This window comes from Lactuca virosa, chromosome 9 (genome assembly GCF_052849685.1).
Source record: "Lactuca virosa cultivar CGN04683 chromosome 9, Lactuca_virosa_CGN04683_v6, whole genome shotgun sequence".
In the NCBI taxonomy this organism is placed as follows: domain Eukaryota; kingdom Viridiplantae; phylum Streptophyta; class Magnoliopsida; order Asterales; family Asteraceae; genus Lactuca; species Lactuca virosa.
Window position 1 is genome coordinate 173107534 of NC_136434.1, and position 14354 is coordinate 173121887.

Consider the following 14354-nt stretch of genomic DNA (forward strand, 5'->3'; position numbering starts at 1 on the left):
AATGACGAAAAGAAGATGTTTGAATTTTTATTATTAACTAGTAAAGAACCCGCGGCTACGCCGCTTTTGGGGTAATATGGAAAAAATCGGCCAACTTTAAAAGATATGTGCTGAAATTGTAAATCACCATAAATAGGGAGAAAGTCGACAACCCCTAAAATTAGATGTCAAAAGTGTACAACGAAAAGAAGGGACATTGGTGGAGAAAATCCAAAATGTTGTGGCAATAATATTAAAGTTGTTAACGTTGGGAAAATAGGTTGGCAAAATTTTAAATGAGGTTTTCTGTGTTTTTTATGTCAAAATGTAAAACTTTTGACTACAAGGACAAAAAGTGTCAAATTCATTAAAGAATTGTGGCAAAAACACCAAAATGTAATACCTTTGAATATAAGGACTAAAAGTGTCAAAGTCATTAAAGATTTGTGGCAAAAACCTTAAGGCACAAAAACTTAATCAAAAGGCAAAAATGTAAAAATTTTGACTTTAGGGACTAAAAGTGTCAAGTTCAGCAAACTTTTGTGGCAAAATCCTAAAGCCTAAAAGAATACTATTCCTAAGCTCCTTTGGATTTATATTATATATAATGAAAGAACGTGCATTGTGATTATATGTTATTGACCTTTTATAAACACAATCGAAGAAAAGAAACGGTTGAAGAAAGCAATTGATGAGAGGACACATTACATAGAGCGCAAGTTCTTGTCAGCACAGCCTAATTCAATTCAAAAGATTCAGGACAAAAACATCAGATTTTAGTCATTTATGATTAAAAGTATATATATATATATATATATATATATATATATATATATATATATATACTAGGTACGTCTAGAGGTCGTGCTAAGCACGACCCACGAAGGGTAGTTTGGGTATTTGTTATCATGTGCGACAATAAAAAAGAGTATAATGTTAGAAATGGGCAGGTTTTCAATATAGAATGACCGAATAAGAAAAGAAAAGAAAAATAAAAGTACAATATTGTAATACACATAAATGTAAATCTATGCATTGCTATTTCCCAAACGGATTTTTAGGCCTAGCATACACGGGCAAAGTATATAGCTAGAGAAGATCCTCATGAATTATATACAATGTTTTGACTGCTTGAAGTTACTATTACATTGAATCTGAAAACCCAAGTTTCATAATCAAAATACTTGCAAGGAGAAGACTTTTTCGTTCGAGCTCCAAGTTTGTTGTTTGCCACTCTAATAGTAAAACTTATCAAAACCATAGACCAATGAACTTTTGCCGAACCTGAAGTATAGCTGATTATAATAGCAACCCACTTTCACCGTAATGCAACGAAACACCTTTGACTTTTGTTTTCTTTTTTTCTCAACATTCTTGTTTTTCAGGTGCAAGGTATGAAAATCATGAAAGCATCCTTTATGAACACTTAAGTTATGCATCAATATGTATACTTACAGGTGAGAGGTAAACAAACCACATTGCTTATATTAATGGCGACAATATTGGAAAAGAACTTCATCAATTACTATGAAAACTGCAATTACTATGAAAACTGCAGTGCTTAGTAGACGAATGATTCTAGAGAAGTTTTTTGGATATTTGTGAAATGTCTAAAATACACTTCAAATGAGAAAATAAGGAAATCTGTAGATATATACTTGTCCAGACTCAACGACCTTTACAAGAAATGCATAATTAGCAAAAGAATGGTATGTTTGTACAACATATAAAGCAGAAGCCATGGCCATACTGATTTTTTGAAACAGTTGGTAAGGGAAAAAGACAATAATTGATTTAAGATTTCATAATTATAAAATAAATATTAAAGAAACAATGAATTTGACAAATTGTGGTTATAATAGGAAAAATAAATTCACTTTCTCAGCAAAGCGCACATCACTTTCTTTGTGATGCTGTTAGGGCGACATAACGAGAAGTTATTCGACCTGATTTATTTGCAACAAACAAATAATATTAATTTTTTTAAAATAAATTTACATCTACTAAGGGGTTGTTTCTTTTTTATTTAATGAGCTTGATAGGTTAAGTCCATAAGATTTGTTTTTTCTTTTCGCCATTTAGTTTCATATGGATAAATAATGTTTATACGAAGAAAATGTTGTACAAACAAACACTATTTTTTTCCATGCAAATGATGTGTATGAAAAAGAGTAAATGACCATTTTTACCCTTCTGATAAGAAGCAATTAAAAAAATGAGAAAACAACACCTAAGAAGCATAAACAAGTAAAAGAACCATGTTGTGAGTTGTGACCTAGTCTCACTATTCGTGTATTGGTTTTTTTACACAAAACTTTCCAGCCAACGATATTTTTGGACAAATTTACCCTTTGACGAAGTTATTTGTCTTGGCTTTTATTTATTGTAGAATCCTACTTTTTTATTCCAGCATTAAATTTCGATGAATCTAGCAATATTATTTCTCATTATTTTAATAACCGCCTGAAAAGAATTTTATGTTGTGCCTTCTGTACTTACCTATAAACCAGAGAACTCTCATAAGCTATATGATTTTGACCTACAGATCCAAGTCAGCAAACAATTGATATAACGCCTTGCTGGGAATATAAAGTTTGCTTTGTATTATACCAAGTAAAATTCCTAAATTTTTCACTAAAAATAAAGAAATCGCATGAGGGGACAAAGCACACTCTCATTACTGATACAAAATAGCACAACATGAACCCCAAGAAATCAATTCCATAATTCACGAAGCAAAAGATCCTATAAACATTATGGAAACACCTTTCATTTCTATTTACCTTCTAAAATCAAACTTACCAAAGTAGAGTTCAAGACATACCTCATATATTTCAGAATTGATTAATCTGCAACAACAACTGATTATTTAACAGAGAAACTGATCATCATCATTTCATCTTCTGAGAAAATCGAAAGTAAATTAAAATAACTTACAATCCAAAGCCTCTTATAGCGTCTGCGTCTATTAGAAACCGAAACAAGGATTTATAAAAATCTGCAAAGAGCGAGATGAAAGAAGATTAATCACGTAACGACTGAAGACTGACAGACTGGAGTTTGGATAAATTAATATAAGAAATAAGGTAGCGATAAATGGGGATAACAGGAAAAGGGATAAGCCATTACAGGTTTTATATTGAAATTACTTTCATTTCACTCCGTAATCAATCAAACCACCGACAGTAGTTGGAATCTTCAGAAATCATATACACCTTAATCAATCCCAAAAATAAACTGTGTAGGGAAATAATATTACATACCATTAAAGGTCCGATGAGTTGGATTGAGATCAGCACAGAGCATCATCAGGGGCGTACTAACCAGTTCTGCAAAAAAGAACTCAAATTTATTAAAAAGCCTACTTTACGAAAAAAAATAGTTGGAGAGGATTAAGAGCTCTGTTGAAGCGCTTTCTAGAGAGAAAAAGGAGAAAAAGAATGAAACACATGAGGACATGAGGTGTGAGTTGTGAGAATGAAACGGAACGAGCAGGGAAATAGAGAAAAGGGGAACGTTGGAGAGATAATGGAGGGAAGACAAAGCTTGGAAGACAAGGTGGTAGTGGAATACACTATGTATGCGGTTATTGGTCCAGAGAGGCGGTGGTCGGCTGGTCACTGGTCGACATCTAAGGAGATGAATGCACGTGGCCAGATAAACGATGTCGTTTTCCAAAATGACCTGCTACACTATCACAATTGACAAGTGGGATAAAGAACCAACAGCCCACATCTTTAACCCAAACATGAACCACCAGGTATCAGCTAAAGACCCGACCCACTTTTCCATCTTTCCCTCTTTGAAAAAAATAATGGATCCAGATTCTCCTTGTTATGACGTGTCCTCCATTCTAAAATTCCTAAAAATCCTCAAAATTCCACAAAAAAACAAGCATAATTCCTCAAGAAACCTTTCACCCCACTTTCCTCAAACTTTAAAGGGTAGGGTTTATATATATATATATATATATATATATATATATATATATATATATATATATATATATATATATATATATATATATATATTCGTTGTATTGTGTTATATTCATTTACGTTTATAACTGTAGTTGATTATTTATTTGTGATTATAGAATAAAATTAATTATTTTATTCCAATTTTTGTTTGTGTTGTATTTATTTATGATTATAAGACAATAACAGATCACCATATTATAATTTTTGTGTGTTATTCATTTATAATTTAGTTTTATGAATATAGTTCGATCCACAAGAAAATTTTCGATTATAGTCATGCATGAATATAAGATTTCGTTTTGAAGTGATTTCACCATTTATAAATATAGTTGTATCGTTTATGAATATAAATCTATAAATGTAAACAAACATCTATTTTTCGATGGTTATAATCATGTATGATTAATAATTTATTTTAATTCATTTATAAATGAACACATATGACTCAGGCGATACAAGACAAAAAAACCTTAGGTTCTTTTGTTTTTAGGGAAAAATTGATACAGTTACACTTATCACTCAACAAATAACACAAATCACATGACACATACAATTATCATCTCAAATGACAAAAGATTGAAAAATCTACATACATGTAACACCGACCATAAATTTATTTACATGACCTTCGGAAATAAAGTTAGCTTAGTAAAATCATCTCAACAAATAACACAAAATCACATGACATATAAAATTATCATCACAAATGATAAAAGATTGAATAATCTACACAAGTAACATAAATTCATTTACATGACCTTTAGAAAGAAAGTTAGCTTACTAAAAGTTCAACATCCAGTACACAACACTAACTATAACACAAATTATAACAAATCATCTCAAGTACTATATATTATTTCTATATAAACCAACAACTTTAGTCAATAATGTAAACAAAGTTTAAAAATAAAAATAAATAAAAAGAATACACATAGTATTCTCATGCTTATCACTCTAACCAGGTAACATAAATTCAAATCACATCACGGAAACCAAAATTCAGCAAACACAAACCACACTATAAATCAAAATGCATATTACTAATAAAATTCCAACAAAAATGAAATTATTGAAAACATTAAGCTATGTTTGATAGCTGAAAAACTAACTTATAAAAAATAACGTTTGATAACTAACTGAAAAGCTAGCTGAAACATATAAAATTACATAAAAGAACATTTAAGAGTATGTGTTTTTATAATTATTTAAGGGTATATTTGGAAAATTTTAAAAAAGCTTCTAAAAAGCTAGTCTAAGTATCTTTTCAAAAAGCTAGCTTATAAGCTACTTTTTGGTTTGCCAAACATGATAACATAAAAAAGGTCGAAAAATAAGCTAGCTGTGGGGCGCCAAACACAACCTTAGGTTATGCAAGCTAGATTAAAGGAAATGTGTCTTACATCCAGTTTGATAAAAAAACGGTTACTAATCTATTGCTTGATTTAATATTTATTGTACTATGTAATTTTTCTATGATATCCTTAAGATTTAATGGTTGACCGACAATTGTTCTCGCGTTCTCAACCTTTATATGTTCTCAATATCACCTCTCCACACGTGTGTGTGTGTGTATATATATATATATATATATATATATATATATATATATATATATATATATCGAAATAAGATATTCATCCAAAAAGTAAAAAATCAGTAAAACTACCAATCATGTCATTAATTAATTCAAATTTATATGGATTCTCATGCAAAAAATTTCACATAACATAAATACTATAAATAACTTGAGAACTGTTATTGGAGATGTAATGAGACTAAATAAGTCAAGGTACCTGTCTCAAAAACGAAAACAAAATTATTAATGTATCCATTTTCGGTGCGAAATAATCATGTATGTCTCTATATATGTTGGAGCCCCACTTTATCTATAAGAGCCCTTTGGGATAGTCATCCCAAAAAAGCTATTTCGGATGGTAATCCACTGACTCCACATATATCTTATATGGTACCAGAGTCGGTATCCTGCAATCTCATTACTTAAGACGACTTTGTCTATTCTCATCGAACCTCTTCCTATAAGGAGAATGTTATTGTATCATATATTTATGTGACATTGTCTTATATGTTAGAGTCCCCTTTCTAACCATAATGGTTTTTTGGAGAGTAAATCAATTAGGGTTGTTCACTACTCGAATAACAAACCAAATTGTCCAAATGTAGGGTTGTAAACGAACACAAATGAGGGTTGTTCATATTCGTTCATTTAAGTTAGCCAAACAAACGAACAAACATGAACGAATAAGTGAACGAGTTTTCTTGTTCATGTTCCTTCGTTTAAGAAATTACATTGTTCATATTCGTTCGTTTATGTTCGTGAACATGCTAAACGAACATAAACAACAAAAACATAAACGGACGGAGATAAAGAAATATAACTAAACATACAGTATAGTAATGTAATCAAACACATATGAAAATAAAATGAACTTAAATGAGTGAACATAAACGAACAATATAAATGAACGTTCACCAACATAATTAAACGAATGTTCATGTTTGTTCATTTAACTAAACGAACATGAACTTGTGTTCATGTTCGTTTATTTATTAAATAAACAAATTTAAACGAAATTCCTGCTTAACGGTTCATGAACAGTTTGATAACCGTTCGGTTCATTTAAAACCTTATCTAATTGGACAATTTGGTACATATATTTGGATTTTTTTGATTGGTTTTTGACAAAACTAAATTTGTATTTTGGATTGATTTTGGTTTATAAAAAAACCCGAATAGTCCAAAAAACCAAATAGCAATTTTTTTTATTTTTTTAAATTTATATATGTAATTATTTATTAATTTATTAATCTATTTTTCAAATAGATTCAAAAAGTTTCACATAATACAAAATCTTAATATGTATTTTCTCTCAAAAGTTTTTTTAACTATAAATATTAAAATATAATATGTTTTTTAATAGTTAATTTTAAACCATAAGTGATTTGTTTTTGCTTATTCTATAAAAGTAGCTCATATTTTGAATATATGTGGTTTTAAAATATTTTGGTTTTTGAAAACCGAATTATAAAATCCGATCCAACCGAATTGTAATTTGGTTAAATCAGATTGGATTTGAATTTAGTTTGAACTATTTGGATCTATGTTTTTAAAATTAAAATCAACTTGATTTCTCTTGATTGGACTGAATCGAACCGATCCATCCATAAGAACACCCCTAAAACCAATCACTCCACATATAACTTATGAAATCTCATGTTTTCCACCCCCGAAATTCCATGTTACCTCCATTTCCCTCAAATCCCACGTTAACCCCATTTAGCCTTGTTTGCCATATTTCTACTCGTTTATTTCATTAAACCTTACATATTACACCAATTATTCAAATATGAAAGATCTAAATGCACTATGGTTACTTTAACTCATTTTTTATGGTTATAAAAATAAGAATAATTAAATATACAAATTATTTCGTGTCTCCCGGCAGGGTATTCGGGACGGGGATCCTCGCCCCCAAAAACTAAACGGACGTAAAACATGCTCCGGCCACGAACATTGGAACATTGTAAAAGTACCCCGAAAACACGGGCTACACATGGTTTTTTGACACCCTCAATATTTTTTAGTACTTTTTAAATTTCATAAAACTTGTTACATATTTTTCTTATAATTCTAAATGTCTTTTTCTCTCGTTTCATATTTCACAACTAACTTATCATCTAATTTTTTTTTATCAAACATCATTTTTATAGGCTATATTTTTCAGCTACTTTATCAAACATAGGGTAACTATTACAGCTACAAACAACGGTATCACATCCAAATATTTTTTGAAGAACATGCTTATTACAACTATTTTTTTAGTCAACTTTAATATCATATAATCATGTTTAAAATTCAATCCCAAACATCCCTTCATAAAAATTTTCTAATGAAAGTCATATTCATTGGATATGTTTTCGTAGAAAATGAAAACGTAAGGGTGTGTGGTTATGGAAAATTGTATTATTTTTCTAGAAAATGTTTTTGAAAAATAGAGTTGAGTTTCTATGAAAATTTTAGAAAACAAGTATTGTTGAAAGAGGTAGGGCATTCATTTTCTATTTTAGAAATTTAGAAAACTAAAAAAACCATTTTTCTAATTTATATACAATTTGAAAAACATAAATTTTTTATTTTCTTGAAACTTTTCTGAAATAACAAAACACATTTTCAAAATTTAATGGAAACTAGCAAAGTACTCGTTTAGGGTAATATGGAATAAATGGGCAAACTTTAAAAGATATGTGTTAAAATTGTAAATCACCACAAATAGGGGAGAAAATCGACAGCCCTTAAAATTAGATGTCAAAAGTATACAAATAAAAGAAGGGACACTGGTAGAAAAAATCCAAAAATGTTGTGGCAATAATGTTAAAGTTGCCAAAGTTGGGAAAATATGGTAGTAAAATTCTAAATGAGGTTTTTTTGTGTTTTTTATGTCAAAATGTAAAAGTTTTTACTACAAGGACGAAAAATGTCAAATTCATTAAAAATTTGTGGCAAAAACACCACAATGTAAACTTTTGGCTGCAAGGACTATAAGTGTCAAAGTCACTAAAAATTTATGTCAAAAATCTAAAGTCACAAAAACTTAATCAAAACATAAAAATGTAAAAATTTTGACTTTAGGGACTAAAAGTGTCAAATTCACTAAATACTTGTGGCAAAAACCTAAAGGTAAAAAAATTTACTATTGCTTGGCTGCAAGGACTATAAGTGTCAAAGTCACTAAAGATTTATGTCAAAAATCTAAAGTCAGAAAAACTTAATCAAAACATAAAAATGTAAAAATTTTGATTTTAAGGACTAAAAGTGTCAAATTCACTAAATAATTTTCGCAAAAACCTAAAGGTAAAAAAATTTACTATTGCTAAGCTCTTTTAGATTTAATATATATATATATATATATATATATATATATAATTGGATTTTTTTTTCCATAACCATGAACACTCTGATTGTTAGGCAATATGTTTTGGATTGTTATTAGAGACTTCACATGTATAGAATTATCCAATTAAATTTGTTAACGAAAATGAATCAAATCAAATATTACAAATGAATATGATTTTGTAATATCAACATAAGTTTAACTATGTTGAGGTATGTATGTTATATTGATCTCCAATACCAGAAATGTATATCATAAACCACATTGTAAGGAAGATCCAAATGGATACAACACAAATAATACAATATCCGATCGAAATTGTACCTTTTTCAAGTTTTCGACAAGAATCACAACAAATCCTTGATGAAATCGAGGTTTAATGTGTCTCGAATAATAAGAAAAAGACCAAGAACGAAAACGAGTGTAATCCCAGATGACATTATCCCCTGTTCTACTTCTAACGGAAGCTTTCTCCCACCTCTCGCCGCTTCCACAAGAATCAAAGCCAAAGAACCACCGTCTAACGCCGGCAAAGGGAGGAGATTAATCACCGCAAGATTAAGATTCAAAATCGCTGCAAATTGATACAAACCATCGATATTTGATTTCGCAACCTCTGCACCTACTGCTATAATCGCAACAGGACCTGCAACTTTGCTTGCGGTTTGTGAAAAGTTGAGAACAGTCTGTTTCAAACTGTCTAAAACGTTCGATGTTAAACCCCAGAATTCGCGACCTGTAAATCCAAAAGCTTCCAACACATCTTTCGGTTTTTCCTTTAAGATCTTCACATTTGGGGCTAATTGAACCCCGATTCGACCACTTCCGTCTGGATTCTGATCGGGAGTGATAGTAATGACGAAATCTTTCCCTCCCCGGTCGATTTTAAACAACACTGATGATTTAGGGTTCTTTTTAATGACGTCGACTACTTGAGAAACGGAATTAGGGATTGCTTGGGGTAAATCGATGTCGTTAACGGAGAGAATGACATCTCCGGCGAGTAACCCGTCTCGGGAAGCGGCTGAAAAGGGTCGAACCTCCGGGACAATTACGCCTGGGAAGGATTCTTGTACTGGTAATCCGACGAACACTATCTGTGCAAAGATTATGAGATATGCGAAGACTATGTTCGCAATAACACCAGCTGAAATGACAAGAACTCGATCGAGAATAGGTCTATTTTTCAGCAAATTCACATCGTCGATTGGGATTTCACTATCGGGATCATTATCAGGGAATCCAACAAACCCACCTAAAGGAAACGCTCTTAACGAATACTCGACGTTATTCGCATTGAATTTAGCTAAAATAGGACCAAATCCGACTGCAAATTTACTTACGTGAATCCCTTGAAGGTAAGCAGCTAAGAAATGACCGCTTTCATGAACGACGATGATGGCTGTTAACACTGAAACAGCTTCAATTACAGATTGAGCGCTTTCGAACCCACCAAAACCGAAATCAGCTAATGCTGAAGTCTTGTTGAAGCTTTTCCTTTTCGTAAAAGGGTATCCGATTTTTTCATGGGGTAACTGTTTCCTGTCGAGAAAACTGAGATTTGAAGATGGGGAATGGGATGATGAGTGAAGTGTTGAAGACGATGATAAAGTTGAAAAGTGGTGTTTGTTTTTGTTTTTGAGGAATCTGATGGTTGAAGAATAAGAAGAGGGGGTAAAAGGGGAGAGGTTTGTTAACATGATGGGTTTTGAATATTGAGATCGATAGAGTTTTAATGGAGGAATCACAGAGGGAAAAAGAAGAAGGGAAGAGATCAGAGTTTTCGGATAATTCCCATTTTTTGGGTTATGTGGATGGGAAGTGAGTGACATGTCTCCATTTGGGTTACTCCTATATAGTCCTATGGCTGAAAAAAAGTTTAAAACTCATTCCAAATTTCCAATTAGATATCCATATATGGGTGTTTCTGTCCATTAGTTTATGAGATTTGGGCTTTTGAACCAAAAATATTTGGCAATAACCATTTATCCAAATTTCTTTTCCATTACTTTATAAGATTTGGGCTTTTGAAACAATAATATTTGAGAATGTTCCTTTATCCAATTTCATTAAGGCCACTTGATAGTTGATATACTAGATCTTAGAAAACCTTAAAAAGCCTAAAATGAGTATATAGGAAAAAAAAAAAACTAAAAGGGGAAATTTAAGAAAACTAATTCACTCTATCTTTTTTTGTTACTCCATCCGTCCCAAAATAACTGTCTACACAAAAAACACATATTAAAAAAAACATTAATTACTATTAACTTTATTAAATGAAATGACAGTCTTACCCTTTTGTTGCATTTATTTCCATGGTAGTTGCATTTAATTTCATGGTAATTTAACTAATAATGAGGGGTATTATGGTAAAAGACATATTTAGATTTAGAAGTATGCTATTATTTTTGGACAAACCAAAAAGGAAACATGGACTATTAATATGGGACGGATGGAGTATAGTACAAACGGGTCGAAGGCGAAGAAAACTACCATAGTTTTGTTTGAAAATTCGTCAAAAATAATATTTTTTTCGAACACATGAAATTCTTAGAATCTAATTAATGATGGGCTTCCCATTTTAAAAATTAGTATTTTGCAAAACTATTTAATCACTATGTGATGTATAATTTCCATATCTTAACACTTGCGAACAAGTATATAAGTCGTGTTGATGATTTTAATGTTATCAACGTATTTTAGTGTAGTTAGTATTGCTAGTGAGACAGTATGAGTTTAGTTTGCTCTCTAAGATTGGAGGTGTGGAGCGTACACTAGAAAGTCTAATCTAAACTCAGGTATACGGGGGGTCGTGAGGCAGTGTCTCTGGGATGTCTAGGTGCAGCGCCCCTAGCGGGGTCCAAGGGGTAGAGCCCCTAAACAGATTTATATACCAAGAAAGAGTTCAATCATGCAAATTATCGTCAAAAATAGGTTGTGACATCATGATGATGTCAGATTCGGTTATGTCTAAATAACCATATGTCAACCATTTTTTTGGCGCCAAAATGGATGTAATAACCATAAACTAACTTTCAACTGATTATATATATATATATATATATATATATATATATATATATATATATATAATTTAAGTTCCAAATTTTGGTTGGAACATATATACTTACGAAAATAAATCATCTGGTTTTTCTGTCTCTCAAAACAACATATCAAGAAAAGGTATTATATGTTTACAATTCGAATTAGGCATGTAATTCGAATTGATTTTGTTCTTGGATTATCCTACTTCTGAATTTGTGTACTCCAGATAAAATGGACGAATTACAGATTTCAGAAAGTGTTTGGAAACATGATCATGAATCTATCCACGATATATATATATATATATATATATATATATATATATATATATATATATATATATATATATATATATATATATATAGAGAGAGAGAGAGAGAGTTAAGTTCATTTGAGAACACATTTTAAAGTGAGAACATGAGGACAAACATCAGCCCATTAATATATATATAATTTATTAAATAAAAAAAATTAACTTATTTTACATTAATAAGGACGTTTTCATATATAGACATTCTATTTAATGACCGGTTCAACAATAATCTCCTACATTTATGGTACATTTAATATTCCATAATATCACTACTAACAAACTATCGAATTAGGAAATGATCAAGCATTCAACCGTGTATAAACTAGTCAATCGTATATTATTCATGTATCAAGAATATTGTCTTCTGGAAAGATTTGTTCATCGTGTTCAACCTATTTTATAGTCAAACTTGTTCTCCAATCTAAAGAATAATTTGTAACCCATAACAATCCATTTATGGATTTCTTATTCCCCAACGATTATGATGATAACCACAATATGTTTGAAGATGAAATATGTTCAAGCGATGATGAAAATTTCTCATCCGGTGATGATAACGTCTCAATCAAAAATGTCGTCATAATAGATCAAAATCATGAAGATGATTTTATTTTAGATGATAATATTTCTGATAACATGCAAAATCAAGGTAAGACGTTCAATTTTATACTCATTATCGCCATCATTTGTTAGACACACTTTAATTGGTTATTAACATAACTATCAAAACACATTCCAAAAACAAGTTTGGAATACTCATCCTAATTAACCTATCAAAACACAAGGTGAATACTCTTGAAACTTGTACTATTAACCTATCAGTGTTTAAAAAATTTTGTTTACAAAATTCTGTAAAATTTCTTCAATTCATGTTACACACAATAAGATGGAACAGACATTTCAATGTCCTTGTATGAAGTTTGAGCAGTTTGGTATTTTGTGTCGTCACATTTATACCGTTATGAAGTCATATAACATCAAAGAAATTCCTTCCAAATATTTACTCAAACGATGGCAGAAAGACATCTTTCCCACAAAATTATTGAAGAGATGTTTTTGACTTGTCTAATAAACCTTTCATATTTTAATTACTAGATCAACATTTTTAGCTCATTATCATCTGTAAGGTCTTTAATTGATGATTTAACCATCATTTCAAACTCACTATATCTTACATCTTCTTGCACGCTTTCGTCCAACATCAATTAATGTTGTTTATATATGTAAACAACACATTAAGTACTATTACATATAACAAATTATAGTATTATATTGAAATAACTTAACCATACAACATGCTTGTAAAAAAAGTCTTGAATACGAAGAATCTGACTTGCTCTTTTCAAATTTGTTGTGTAGAACAACCTAACAGTCAATTACATTTGCATGAATATTCACTTTTGCTGTAATAGTTCTAGCACATTCCAGATGCATTCCAAACCCTTCTTTTGTTTCCCATAAAAGTTTCCTGCATTTGCCATGGTTTTATACATTAGATTTTACACTACATTATTCATAAAAACTAGAGTAAATTACACGAATGGTCCCTATGGTTTGGGGTAATTTGCGCGTTTGGTCCCTAACTTAATTTTTTAACTCGTAAAGTCCCTACTGTTTGTTTTTGTTACGCCATTGGTCCTACTGTTTGTTTTTGTTACGCTCTTGGTCCTTATCTTACCTAAAAATACTATTATTTAAACAAGGAAAAATGGTGGGGTAGGTATGGTAATGTGAGGGGATGAGGTTGGTGGTGTGTTTTATTTAAATAAATAAATAAATCAATGGCAAAATAGTTTTTTTAGGTAAGACAGGGACCAAGCGCGTAACAAAAACATTGAATAGGGACCTTTCGAGTTAAAAAAAACAAGTTAGGGATCAAACGCGCAAATTACCCTAAACCATAGGGACCATTCGTGTAATTTACTCTAAAAACTATTACATTCACTATCAAATACTATTGCATACATCAGAATATTGTATCTTATACCACAACTTCATAATTAGGATTGGATATACTATTGCATTCACTATCAAATACTTGTTACTCAACAAATTCAACTTAATTTTTTTTACCGCTAAACCTTAATTTCCAAATTATATCCTTCACATATGAAGTACATTCACCAA

At 30.7% G+C, this 14354-nt stretch overlaps 1 protein-coding gene and 1 long non-coding RNA gene across 3 annotated transcripts; both read right to left on the reverse strand.

The window, feature by feature from the left end:
* Positions 1–990: 990 nt before the first annotated feature.
* LOC145135953 (uncharacterized) lies at positions 991–3564 on the reverse strand. 2 transcript variants are annotated; one of them, XR_013720138.1, is made up of 3 exons: positions 3243–3564; positions 2917–2977; positions 991–2840 (listed from the first exon to the last, which is right to left on the reverse strand). It is a non-coding gene; the product is annotated as an uncharacterized LOC145135953 (long non-coding RNA). The 2 variants fall into 2 exon arrangements; XR_013720137.1 differs by having other exon boundaries at positions 991–2977.
* A 5479-nt stretch (positions 3565–9043) lies between these two features.
* On the reverse strand, positions 9044–10731 carry LOC145138338 (putative membrane metalloprotease ARASP2, chloroplastic). Its single transcript, XM_079072435.1, has one exon. The coding sequence runs from the start codon at positions 10699–10701 to the stop codon at positions 9217–9219; it is 1485 nt and encodes a 494-aa protein (XP_078928561.1). The 5' UTR covers positions 10702–10731; the 3' UTR covers positions 9044–9216.
* Positions 10732–14354: the final 3623 nt, after the last annotated feature.